Below are 14,297 nucleotides of genomic sequence, written 5' to 3' on the forward strand. Positions count from 1 at the left end.
AAGAAAGGTACAGAGAGGAAGTAAGTGATCTCCAAAAATGTATCTTTTTACAAGGCTCAAGCTTCAGCCTTTGAAAATATGTTGCTGTAAATTGTAAGACCTTTCCTGGAATACTATACGATGATAATAATTATTTGTATATTTAATTTAATTTTGTTGTATTTTTTAGTGTAATTAATAAGATAAAATCAAAGAGAAGATTCACTCCTCCATCTGCATTTCTTGGCAATATTAATTTTAACGTATTTCTTAATAATCTTTATTTTAATATTAACTAATAGATTAAATAAATACAATTAATTAAGAAAAAATAGGTAAATATCTTCCTATTGTAGATAATTTTTTATCAAATAGTAATGATATCTTATTTTTTGTATTAAGATGGTACCAAATAATTTATTTTAAATTTTTTTTTGAAATTATTATTTATATATGATTAATTATAATTTTTAAAAATCTACTAATATTATTAAATTAATTTTGACAAAATTTATTATACATTACAATTTCATATATATATATATATATATATATATATATATATATATATATATATATATATATATATATATATATTAAAAAATTAATGAAGGACAAATTTAGTTGAGATTATCTTCGTCGTTTTGTATTAATTGAGTTTGAATTTGACAACAATACAAATAGATTGTAAAAGAAATAAATATGTTATAATTATCCAAACGTAAATGTAATAAATATATTTCAAAAATTCAGTTTAAGAAATGAATTGCATTATAGAATGTATTAAATTTTTTTCTTTTTCTTTTTATTTATTGTATTACATTATCATTTAAATATATACAGTCTTTGCTCAATAAAAGTACTTACATTTTTAATTTAATAAAAGTGTCCACAGTTTTTATGCCTAATTTCTCTTGAAATTCAACTTAATTAATATAAATTAAAAAAAAAAAAGATAAAACCTACTTTTCCATTAAAATATCTATTAAGTAATTTATCAATATATTTTTAAGTTATTCTCACCTATTAAGTTATTCCCGTTTGTGGAAATTAGAAGGTGATGAGACAAGTGATTGGATTTAAATTAGAGATTCTCTTGTTATTAATTTATAAGATATTTCAACATATTTCAATAAATTTTAATTAAATTTATGATAAAAAAAGAGGAGAGATGATCTATGAGTGATAAGAAAGAGAGAAAATGATATAAAAATGAAATAAAATTCAAATATGCTTCATATTATTCTAAAAGGTAATTAACGTTTTGACTAAATTAATTTCTAAATTTTGCTTTTAAATCTAAATTAATCATGTCCTCGTAAAATATTATATTTTTAATAATAAAATTTTAATTTTTAAATATAAAAAAATTATTTATTTTAATTAAAATAAAAATTAAAAAATAGATATTTAAGAACATCAAGAACATCCACGATAAACTCAGCAACTAAAAATAGGGCTATGCAATCTTTGTTTCAAATCGAAAAATTGAATCAAGCCAAATCGATTTTAAGTTTTAAATATTTTTAATTTTTTAGTTTGGTTTGATTATTAGAGTGAAAAATTCACAAAAATCGAATCAAATCGATTTCTTTTCCTCTCCTTAAAATGTTGGGTTTTGGGACAGAATATATATAACATTTTAATAAACCCTAATCAACCTCTTTTCTTTTTTTCCCATTCTAGCTGCCTTTGCCCTTCTTCTCTCTGTAAATCACAACACCGACACTATCACCTTCTTCTTTCTTCTTCTTATTGCTCTATCACCATCACCATCACCATCACCATCACCAAGCGACGCGACCATCTCACACTTATTTTTCTTCTTCTTCTTCGCATGTAGCACCATAAACACACGACAATACTGTTTGGTCTTCATGCATGAGCTTCATTTTCAGTCTTCATCCTCAAATCCCAAAAGGGCAAAATCAAAATGTCTTTTGAATTTGATGATTTGGGTATTCAAAAGACATTCTTGATTTTACTTTGTTGGGTTTTCAACATCGATCTGTACACAAGTTAATTCTTCTTCAACGTATTTTTTGGGTATATTTGCAGTTTGTTTATTTGAATTCTTAATTGTTATGTTTAGGGTTTGTTTATTAAAATTTGGTAATAGATTTTTTTTTATTTATTTAAATTCAATTTGTATGGTGATGGTATTATGAAATTGCAAATATAAATCTATATGGCTGTTATTTGTTGAAATTTCTTGTTTCTTGAAACTGTAAATTTAAGAATAAATTGAATCTATATAATTGGTATTTGTGTTTGTGATGCCTGTGATATTGAATATGAAATTGGAATTGTAGAATGAGAAACCAACTGAATCGAATTGAACTGAACCAAATTAATGCGGTTCAATTTAGTTCAGTTTTTTTAATTGTTTAGTTCGGTTTGATTCGGTTTGTAAAATTCATGATTCCAATTAATTCGAATTTAACGTTTCGGTCCAATTCGATTTGATTTAAACTGAATACTCACCCTTAACTAAAAATACCAAAAATCATAACCTAGCATTTGAACCCAACAACTCAAGAATAGAAAAAAAATTTTACTCCAGTAATTTTCTTTAAATAAAATATCTAAATTGTAAATTAATTTAAATTTTTTTGTTGAATTATCATTGAAAAATTTAGATTAAGTTTAAATAATTTTTATGGCTAGATTTTGAGGTAAAAATATTATTTTTAAAACTTATTAACTAATTTAATATGAGTTAAAATGTAAATTAATCAAATCAATTTACATCAATTAATTTGAAAGTCATATCATTCAAATCATCCGATTGAAACAAATAATTTACATCTAAATTATTTTAAATTTCATATAAACTAAAATAATTAAAAATAATGTTATTGTCTCACTTAAAAAATAATCTCAGCTATCTCATAGTCTATAATTTATGGGCGTGCCAAATACTGAGTATATCATTTGATTTGCGCTCTGATTTCTAGGATCAAACGACTGTGGGAACTAACCTTATTGTATGTAACTTTGTCAATCTCAAAAGTAATCGAAAGTAAGTGAACTGAAATGTAGGGGTAAGCATTCGATTCAAACCGAACCGAACCGAACCGAATTGAATTATAAAAATCGGACCGTGAATTTTAGAAACCGAACTGAACCGAAGTGGGTGAAAAATCGAATCGAACCGAATCACTCTATTTCGGTTCGGTTCGGTTTAAACAGATCGGTTTGATTTTTAATTGATTTTTTAATTTAGACTTGATTTTTAAGTTATTTGGTCTAATTTTAACTTTGGTTTGAACCTAATAACCATTAATCAATGAAATTAAACAATTAATATATATATATATATATAATTAAATATAATTCATAAATTTTTCATAAAATAAATCAAATCAAAAATCAATTCGGTTCGATTTAGTTTGATTTGACTATACAATTACTATTCGGTTCGGTTCGGTTTAACCGATTTTTTTCTCTTCAAAACCGAACCGAACTGAAATAACCGAAATTTTTTATAATGTAAAACCAAACCGAACCGATTTAATTTTAAAACCGAACCGATTGAACCGAATTGACTCGATTCGGTTCGGTTTTTCGGTTTGAACCGAATTCTGCTCAGCCCTACTGAATTGGAATGTTTTGATTGATTGATTGCAAAGAAAATATAAGACTTGAAACTAGATGAAAAAACTTGGAAAATGAAAGACAAAAATAAAAATAAAAAACTATTAGAATTTGATTTGTGTTGTTTAATTGAGTTATTAAGGTCTTTAAATATTGCTGCTGCTCATCTGACATTTATACCTCTTTACATACACCTGAAGATTTTGGAAGACACACTTTATATGTCATACCTTACCCCTCTATAAGGCATAACATGATCCCGTAGTATACTTAATGAATTACCGAACTTCACCTATCGATAACCAATTAAATACAATACAAGGTATTTTAAAATAATTTTATCTTCTTTTTGAAGGTGGTGAGCATTTTTAACAGGTATTAAAACTTTTTAAAACAATTAAGATTTTTTTAAAAAAAAAATTACAATAGAAAATAATCTTACTAAATTCGGACTAATCCTTAACATCTTATAACATGACATTAAGCACTTCCTAACAATTTATTTCTACTATCATATATAGCATATCAAAAAAGAATGTGCTACTTTTTAAGTCATGAAAATTATTTACAAGTGAATATATAATAAATTTTTTAGCAATTATTTTTTAATATATAATAGAAAGTAATCAAAGAGGAATTTAGCTTTAATCTTGTTAAAAAAATAAATTATGAAATCTAAAGAAGCAAATCAAGTAAAGAGAGACTAAAGAACACGTATTTTAACCATTAAACAATTTGATTCTTTATCCACACAAATTTAAAGTACAGATTTTATTTTAACTTTATTTTTTTCATCCTCATCCCTTTTCTTTTTTTTTTTTCCTTTTATATCTTTATTTTTAATATTTTTTCTTCCCAGACTATTCTAAATGATTTCACATTTTATAATATTTAATTTATTATTTTGTTCACTGCTACTATATTTTTTAACATAATAATATTTTAGCTCTGTAAATATATTATTATTATTATTATTGTTCGTTTTTGCTTTTATCATTCACATTGTTATTTTAGACTCAATTTATTATAATCACAATATATCTATATTTAAAAAAAATAATTAAGAACAGAGCATTAATTGTCGAAATTTGTAGCTTGAATATGCAGATGATAAGATTTGAATATTGAAAATTATGGTTATTTATGAAAAACGTTTAACTAATCTTTTTCAAAATACGTGAAAGTTGATGGAAATATCAACCATCTTTGAAAAGCTTTTATTACTTGTGATATTTTCAATGCTTGACTTCTCTTTCTAAGTTGTTGAAAAGTATTATATAAAAGAGAGTTGTAATGGGTAAATAGAATTTTGAGAGATATGAAGCAACCATCTGAGTGATACACGTCGAGCGACTTCAGGTGTATTTGGGTTAAAAGTTTTGAGAATTGCACTCTTATTCTCTTGCTCATATATCAGTTTTCAATTTATTAATGAATTTTTTATTCCTTTTATTCGTGAATATAAACTTATATTATATCTCGTAAATATTATACCTTCTCTATTTTATTTTATTATCGCATCCGTTTTAACTTACATAAATATTTTGATTAGAATTGCTAGTCTTTTCCCTTTTATTAATAATAATAAAGGAAATATTGAGAAAAGAAAGAGCGAAAGAAGGAAAATCGAATTCACTTCCATCGCTCTCTCTTGTAGCTCCGTCTACTATTATGTTCTTACAGGAATCATGGGAAGAAAATTGTCATTTTTGTGAAATGGTGTCCTTGGCATATGTTGGGTCCACCCAACTAAGTGATTGACGGAGTTTCTCTGTGACTCTGTCTCGATCTGGTGTTGTTTTTTTCATAAGAAAAGCAAAGGGAAAAGAAAAAGAAACTACTGTTACTTTAAAATAATTTATTTTTATCCTTTTCAGGCTAGGAAACAATTGTCTTAAAATTGTATGGTAGTGAAAATAGTTCACTCCAGTTATGGCTGGGCCCTTCGCTACTGTCTTGGCCATGCCCCTCCAAAATGCTAAGACAATGAGTCCTCAATTCTTATATAATTATTAAAATATAATTTATTTTTAAGAAATGGAGATAGTTCTATTATTTTAAACATGAGTTCAAAAGTACTCAGTTTTTAAATTTTATAACACTTTACTTGTATAATTAAAATACTTCAATTTCTAAAATTTTGTTTTAAATAACATTTTTGTCCTTTAATTTTCAAATAATTTCTAAAATTTTGCTTTAAATAATATTTTTGTCCTTTAATTTTCAAATAATGCTAATTTTTAATTTAGGAAAAATAAAAGATGAGACTAAAATATTATTTTACCTAAAAAAAGAACAATCAAAAGTTACTTAACTTAAATAGTAGGGATTAAAATGTAATAAAAGGATTAGCTTTTATATTTTTAAAATTTAAAAACAATTTAATTCAATTTTTAAAAATAAAGTGTATAAGTATAAATTTCATTATTAGTTTAAAAATCAACCAATAAAGAAAATTCAACTCATTTCCTTTAGGTAAACCATGTATTTAAGGTTTTAATTAGAAAATTTATAAAAAGAAAAATACACTAAAAAATCAATGGGGTTTTTATTTTGTTGCAAATTTTGAGAGTTGTTATTCAATTAAAATTTTTTTTTTAATAATCTAAGTTAATGAGTTCATAAAAAATTAGAGATTTTGAATATATAGTTTTATGCAAAAAAATTTTTAAAATAGGTAAATTAAAAAAGTTGAATTCAAAATATTTTTATTTCTTATACCTTAAAAGTAAAAAAAAAACTATTCAGACTTTCTCCATTCGTTTAAAAAAAATTGACTTATTATAAACCTAATCATAATTATAAATAGAACAATTCATATTAATTTACAGCTTAATTTGTTTGGTAAACTATTTTTTGAAAAGTATTTTAAAAAAAAAAAAAAGAAAATTGCCATATTGGGATTGTAACAAGAATATGAAATCGTAGGGTTAAAATTTATGAAGCAAAATTTTTTTTTACCTTTTCTTGGTTTTTTTAATTAAATTTATTTATCAAGTTGTGTTTTATAAGTATATTTGATTTAATGTCAAATATAATTAATAATTAATAATTAATAATTAATAATTAATAATTATTATTATAAATGAATAATTAATAATAATTAATTTATATTAAGTATTTAGTAAAATTATATTTAATTATTAATATTATATATAAAATAATTGATAAAAATATATATTATATAATTTGTTTTATTAAATAAATAAATTTAAATAATTTAATATATATATATATATATACACACACGTGCCTTCCCAAGCAAGTAATGGCACTAGCAACTCCTGACGGTGGATGAGTGCGGGTCCCATGAAAGGGAGCAGCCCAAAAATATCTTTTACGAAAGGCCTTTTGCATGAAATATACTAAACGATGGATGAGTGTGGGCCATATGAAAGGAAGCAGCCGCAAAAATATCTTTTACGAAAGGCCAGTCGTATGAAATATACTAAACGATGGATGAGTGTGGGCCATATATAAGGAAGCAGCCCAAAAATATCTTTTACAAAAGGACAGTCGTATGAAAAATACTAAAATTTATATTTATATTAATAATCTTAATTTGTGTAAATTAATTAAATTTTTAAAATTTTTTTTAATTATATTAAGAGAAATGAAATTAAATTTAAAAACTTAATGAAAAATTATAATATAATATTTAAATTTTTATTTAATTAATAAATAAAAATTTTAAATATAATCACATTTTAACGCAAACGTTTGACTTTTTTAGTTAATTGATTAAATTTTATATTAAAAATAAAATATATTTTATATTTATTTTTAATTAAAATTTTATAAAAAAATATTTTTGTTAATTGAAATTAACATAATTATCTCTTAATCAAACAAAATAAATCTATGTATCTAAATATAAAATATTTTTTACAAAGTGTTTTCACCATAATTTTTTTTTCACCACAATTTAAAGCAATTTTGAAAATAATATATAACTGAAAAGAATGTATCCATATAAATTGATTTTTCTTTTATTTTTCTTCAATTAAAATTTAAACTCATTAATAGGTTTTTCAGAAATTTAATAAAAAAAATTTTTTTAACTCAATTTATCATGAATTATATCATCTATTAAATAAAATATATGTGTTAATTAAAGCAAACTATATATAAAATATACATTTTATTTTATGAATATTATAATTCATGTGAGATACATTTTATATTTTATATTTTTTTCAAAATTACTTTATAAAAAAGTTATGAACTTATTTTATATTTTATATTTGAATATATGTATTTATTTGACTTTATTCAAAAGATAATTACGTTAATTTTAATTAATAAAAATATTTTTTAGTATAAAATCTCAATTAAAAATTAATATAAAATATATTTTCTTTTTAAATATAAAGTTTAATCAATGGATTAAAAAGGCCAAACGTTTATGTTAAATCATGATTATATCCAAAACTTATATTTGTTAATCAAATAAAATTTTAAGTACTATATTGTAATTTATCATTAATTTTTCAAATTTAATTTCACCCCTCTAGATACAATTGTGAAAAATCTTTCAGATTTGGTTAGTTTACACATAAATTGAAGTTATAAATATAAATGTAAATCGACTCAAATCGTTTGGTATTTTTTCTATAATTGGCCTTTACAAAATAAAATGCAATCAAAGACAAAAATTGATAGAAGTTATTTCTGTTAAATAATAAAATAATTACACAATAATTCACGAACGTCTCCTATTTTAGAGCTAATGATGAACGCTCTATTAGCTATCTATTAGATATTAGCTATCTATTAGATATTAGCTATTTTAGAAAAAAAAATTATCACACTTTAATTTGACTGTTTAGATGCGTATTATCTATCAACTATATTTAGTAGCTAAACCAAATCTATAACACATAACAAATATTAAATGATTAATGATTTTTTAAGGCTATTTGATTCATTTGTTATATATAACTAATAACTGATAAGTATTCAAGTAGGTGAACCAAAATGATTAGTAAAAATTAGTTGATAGCTTATACAGAGTTGATAGAATACCAAACCACAACAATTTATATCAACTCTAAAGTAGAAATTGTTTTAAAAGTGTTACATATTTATTTAGGACATATTTGGTTTAACTGTTGATAGCTATTAAGTAATAATGATTGCTATCAATTGATAATGAAAGTTTATTATAGCTTGTTAAGCGTTTGGTAAAATTATGTCTAAACATTGTTGTTGCTATGTGAAATGATTGATAAGACTATATGATATAATTTATATATTTATTGAAATTAATAATTTATAATATTACATAATTTATTTTATTATTAAAATAAATATATAATTATTAATTTATTATATCGTAACATTTATTTTCTTATTAAAATAGATGAATAATAAGTAATCTAAAAAATATTGTTATTCAATAATCTAAGAAAAAAAAATAAAGAAAATAAAAAATATATAAATTTAATTTTAAAATTAATATTCTTTAATTAATGTTTAAAAAATAGTTTTTAATAATATTATTAAATAAATTATTTTATTTTTTTACGGTTGTAAAATTTATAAAATTAAGAAATAAAAAAATATATACTTCTACATTTAAATTTTTTTAATTTATCCTATGGTACTTAGCACTCTAAAGTGCATGAACACCAATTTTACTAGTCCCAATTAAGGCCCAAAGTCTGAACTCAAGATTTGATGGAAGCTAATAAAAAATAATAAAAAAAAAAACTCAACTCCGTCAATGGAAAAAACAGCTAATAATATTCTATCAACTATCTCACTAAAAAATTAAATCAAATAAATTGATTTAACAGTTTAAATATTTACAATTAAATTAAACACTTCCTTAATTTTTTTTACAAAATTAGCCCTTTCTCATTTTGCGTCTCTTTGCAACTTGGCTCTATGAATTAGGAACACTAGGCCTTAAAATCATAATTTGTATTCAGAGTCTGAGCAATTTTGAATTTGTTGGAGCATTTTACTTCTTTAGTATACAATTATTTTAAACATTTTTGTGATTTCATTATTTACTTATGCAAAAATAATTTTTATGCAAGTAGAGGTTATTACTCTATATTTTTCATTAGCAATGCCTTTTGTGATCAAATCATCCGTAATTTAATATTGATAAACAATGATAAAATAATATAATATAGTAATTATATATTTAATTTAATAATAAAGTAAATAATATGATATTATAAATTAATAATTATATTTTAATTTAATAATAAAATAAATTATATGATATTCACCCATTAATAATTTTACATATCAACAATTATAGTTAAATATAATATAATTTTATCAAACACTTAATATAAACTAACAATAATAAACCAAACATACCCTTCATCTTCAATGGCATAACTATTAGCAAACAATTCCTTTCATCTTCACCCTACTATTTCATATTCTTCTCAACTTTCAAACACCCATGAAACTTGCCAAGCCTAATTCAGATTTTAATGCCTCAAAAGATTGATAATAACACATGCTAAATTTGAAAAAAAATTAAAAAAAAAAAAAAAATTCCAGCACAAGAAGCTGGGATGGAAAATATATAGAGGGAACGATGGAGTGGGTAAGGCAAGGGAAAAGAGACTTGATTAGTATCGTACAACATCTTGAAGGCAATCGTAAAAATGAGCAATCTTGATCTTTTGTTTGCCAGAGTAGATTGCTTCTGCAGCCCCTCCTTGCTCACCTTGGGCTGCCATCTCAATCAACATATATAGCTTCTTGATTGGCATCTGTATAATGAAAAATTCAACAGAAATAAGAGTATGGAATCTAAGGCACTTTCATTGAAATTAAAAACCAAAAGCCATGGTTTCTAAAGATAATCAGCACTGCCATTTAAACCCACCCCTAATGGATAAATAGCAAAATCTAACACAATCTCGTAACAAAAGAGGTTGTCACATCTCATTTAATTCTCAATTTTGAGAGTAGCATCCCAAAATGAAAGAAGGAACAATTGATCAAATAAAAACAATACAAAGATAAAGGAGCATTTTAGAATAATAATCAAAGCTTACATCATTGAGTGCTTCAGCAGCTGCATCAACATCTTCTCGAGCAAAAACATTAAGTTGTCTCAATACCTGGAGGGAAAATGAAAATTTGCATGAAATTAATATTAAAAAAATGTTTCACTATTTTGCGAAATATTCTCCATTAACAGCTGCTAAGAGAAGAGGTGAACAATGCACACATCCATCCAGAATCCAGAAAATCAGCTAAGAAAGAAACCACGAACACACGCTATGTGGTTCATAGAGCAGTGCGCACATCTCTTTAGTAGCATCAATCAGATATCTCATTATAAGGTACTTTCTGATAACAAAAAAGCCCATGTTCAGCCCCCATGCTTAAACAGTTTTAGATATGTTACAATTTCTGAGCAAGCTAGAAGTGAGAAATTTCCCTTGCAAACAAAAAGCAAGTGATAAAAAGCGCACTTCGTTTTTTTTAATGGATGTCCATTGCCCCCTTATAGTTGCAAGGTAAAAAACATATAAACACTGATTCAACCCATCATTCCAGTACCAAACCTTAAACCCAACCACAACCAGTAAGCACGAATAGGTATTCCTAATGTTTAGGAAAAATTAAATTTCAGTTGCACAATCTTTATGTAGTTAGCAACTTGGCATCCCTAATGAATTATGATTCTCAAGAATCACTAATGAATATGAGTAAATTTCATTTGTTGTCCCTGAACTTAATGCACTGTAATAATATCATCCATGAACTTCAATTTGTAACATAAAACTCTCTCACCATTAATTTAAAGAACATAAAACTCCTCCTTACCTATAGTAGCCAATTTGTAGGCAATATGCTGAGTTGACATCATTTTAAAAATTAAAAAAAAAAAAAAAAAAGAGAAATGACCAAAATATTCTCACCATCTACCTCTCTCTCTCATCTATCAACCATATCCATCTTCCTCTCATGAATGCCTCCAGCCATTTTCTCAAAACAAACTCAACCAACATAAATTTCAGAATAACAAATTCAACAAACAAAAATTCTGCTTCCTTTGCTCAACGCAGTGGAGAGTCCTCTTCCCCTTCTCAAATTCTTTCAGACTTTTCTTTAAATTTCTAAAATATTTTTCTTTGTAATCTTTTTCTTTGGGTTCCACAGGTGAAAAAGAGCACATTGAGAAGCAGCAATCTTTGGGTTCTCTTTTGGAAATATTTTCTCTTTTTTAAGTTAAAGATGGTGAAACATTTAATTGAAGATGGGGACAAAGTTGTACTTCTTTTGTGTTCAACATGTAAATATTCATGATGATTTTTCATTAACTGAGGGAATGATAATTGATAAATAACTCATGAAGTTACATTTATGTCCACTGATTTTTATATAGTTTATTGAGGTGCTCACATCTGATGAACAAATGTCAGACGCTGGAAATAGATTTTGCAATATGGCTTGCAATGGGTAATGTTTGGGTCTTTGATTCTCGTTTTGGATCTTTCCACCAAGCTCCAAAAAATCCATGTTCTCTACTGAAAGAGGGGCACCGTATGATCAAACTCCAGCCTACCAATTTTATCACCATCTTCAACTAAATGTTTCACCATCTCAATTTTCATTTGTTCATTGAGTTATTGATAGTGGGATTATTTTTTTCCGATTTTGAGACAGTTTTTTTTCTAATTTTGTGTTATTGATTCTGCAAGAGAGACAAAGAAAAGAGGCTGAGAGAGAGGATTGTGCCGGAGGGATTGAGAGACGATGGGTGGATGAAACAAAGGTAGATTGTAAGGGTATTTTCATCATTTCCTTTTTTATTTTTAAAATGATGTCAGCTCAGCATATTACCTGCAAACCAGCTACTACAGGTGTTCATAAATTCATGTTGCAAGGGTTTTATGTTACAAATTGAAGTTCAAGGACAATATTGTTATGGTGCGCTAAGTTCAGGTGACTGTGTGAAATTTACCTGGAAAACACAAGTTAATACCAAGCAGCAAAAAAACATGAAAGCAAGTTGTTTACCTTCTTTGCATCTTCTGCCTTCAATGTGGGAACATGGTAAGTGACAGAGAAAGCATCACAAATGCCAATTGAATCTAAAAAACCGACTTCACTTGTTGTCCCTATCACCATAAGTTTCTTTCCCTAAACATAAAGTTCAAAAGATAAGATAATCAGCCTTGCCAAGGTCAGAAAAACTACCAAATGACTATATAACACAAGATGATTAAATAAAGAGAGCAGAGGATATATAAATATATGTAGGATATTTCATCAAATAATGATGGATACTGTGCCAGAGTATCCACAGACCTAAAAAACAGTCAGATGGATAATAAATCAAATGACAAAAAGCACTCATTTATGTTACTACGACCATTCCAAAGGTCACAGGTCCAAACGCTGCTCAAGAGACGCGAGGAGAGAGAGACATTGTTTTTTAATATACATAAAATTTAATCTGACCCTAAAGCCAAGAGGAATTATCTCTCTCTCTCTCTCTCTCTCTCTCCCTCTCTCTCATATTTTAACTTCAAAAAAGAAAGGCATATTTAACATTCCATGGAGCCTATAAAAGGAGACATGATCATAAAAATATATTACAGTTCTCCAACTTGTAGCCAAAAAAAGCAAGAGATAAAGTAAACCTTTGGAGGAAGACGTTTGAGGAGAACCAACAATGTCTGAGAAATCAAATTTGAAAAGCGCGGCCCAATGGCAACATATTCCAGTAGTCTGCAACAACAAGTATCACATAATCATAGAATAATATTCATTGAAGACACAGAACTAGCGCCCATATGACAATGAGTGATTAAAGTTAATGAAATTTCAATTTTAAAAGTACATACCTCTCAATGTCGTCAAGAATTATAATGCTTAGCGGTGACTTGTATGCATCCTCAAACACCTATTAAATATAAGAAGTTATATAAGGCTTTATACTTTACATAGTTGAGGCTTATCAATTAGCCACATATGAAGGTAAACCAATAAATTTTAAATAGTTGCCAATTTGCTACAGATAGAATACAGTTGTTTAGAATACAATCTGTAGGTATTAAGCATAGGTACAAAGTGACGTGAAATTCCTTGTTTAAAAGGGGGAAACAGAAGGCAGAAAACCCTAGATTGCATCAAGGCTTTGAAGAAGAGGCTTGAACTGGCCATTAACAAACCTTAACAATCTGTGCACATTTAGTGCTCTCATGAAGGCCAATCATTGATTCAGCTGAAACCTACCAAATTAGAAGTAGCAACTTCATGAGTTTAGAAATAAAGAATATATAAATTGAAATTTCCTCAAAGTAAGAATAAGAATTGAAATATACAAAATGGACAAAAGCTTACTATCTTGACATATGGAAAATCACTGTCAATGCCAACAGTAGCTGCCAAAGCAGTTTTACCACTGTCCAACACAATTAAATTAAAATTCATAAAATTCACAATTGATAAAATAAAAATAAAATAAAAACAGGACCATTCCTACCTGCCACTTGGACCTTCCAGGAGGCAAGTAACAAGTGGACTTCCTTTACTAACTTTAACTTGCTCCACCAGTAGCCTAGCTCTATGATAAATATGGTCATGTCGATCGCCACATTCCACCATGCCATTAAGTCTAGCAGTCACATATGTGGCCAAATGTAAGCATTAATGTTTGATAAAGATAGGTTCTATTTACAGCCATCCCATATTTTAGTTTTGATTAACAGAAATTGTTTATACATTCTATG

The 14,297-nt window shown here is 25.9% G+C and overlaps 1 protein-coding gene across 1 annotated transcript in view; it reads right to left on the reverse strand.

The window, feature by feature from the left end:
* Window positions 1-9,898: 9,898 nt before the first annotated feature.
* Window positions 9,899-14,297, reverse strand: part of LOC110636373 (vesicle-fusing ATPase) — a 28,121-nt gene continuing 23,722 nt past the window's right edge. The window contains 8 exon segments of the mRNA XM_058130281.1: window positions 9,899-10,316; window positions 10,605-10,670; window positions 12,580-12,702; window positions 13,206-13,293; window positions 13,410-13,468; window positions 13,737-13,796; window positions 13,909-13,969; window positions 14,051-14,182. Coding sequence (XP_057986264.1) covers window positions 10,173-10,316; window positions 10,605-10,670; window positions 12,580-12,702; window positions 13,206-13,293; window positions 13,410-13,468; window positions 13,737-13,796; window positions 13,909-13,969; window positions 14,051-14,182 — 733 coding nt within the window. The 3' untranslated portion in view covers window positions 9,899-10,172.

Source organism: Hevea brasiliensis, chromosome 11 (genome assembly GCF_030052815.1).
Source record: "Hevea brasiliensis isolate MT/VB/25A 57/8 chromosome 11, ASM3005281v1, whole genome shotgun sequence".
Lineage (NCBI taxonomy): Eukaryota > Viridiplantae > Streptophyta > Magnoliopsida > Malpighiales > Euphorbiaceae > Hevea > Hevea brasiliensis.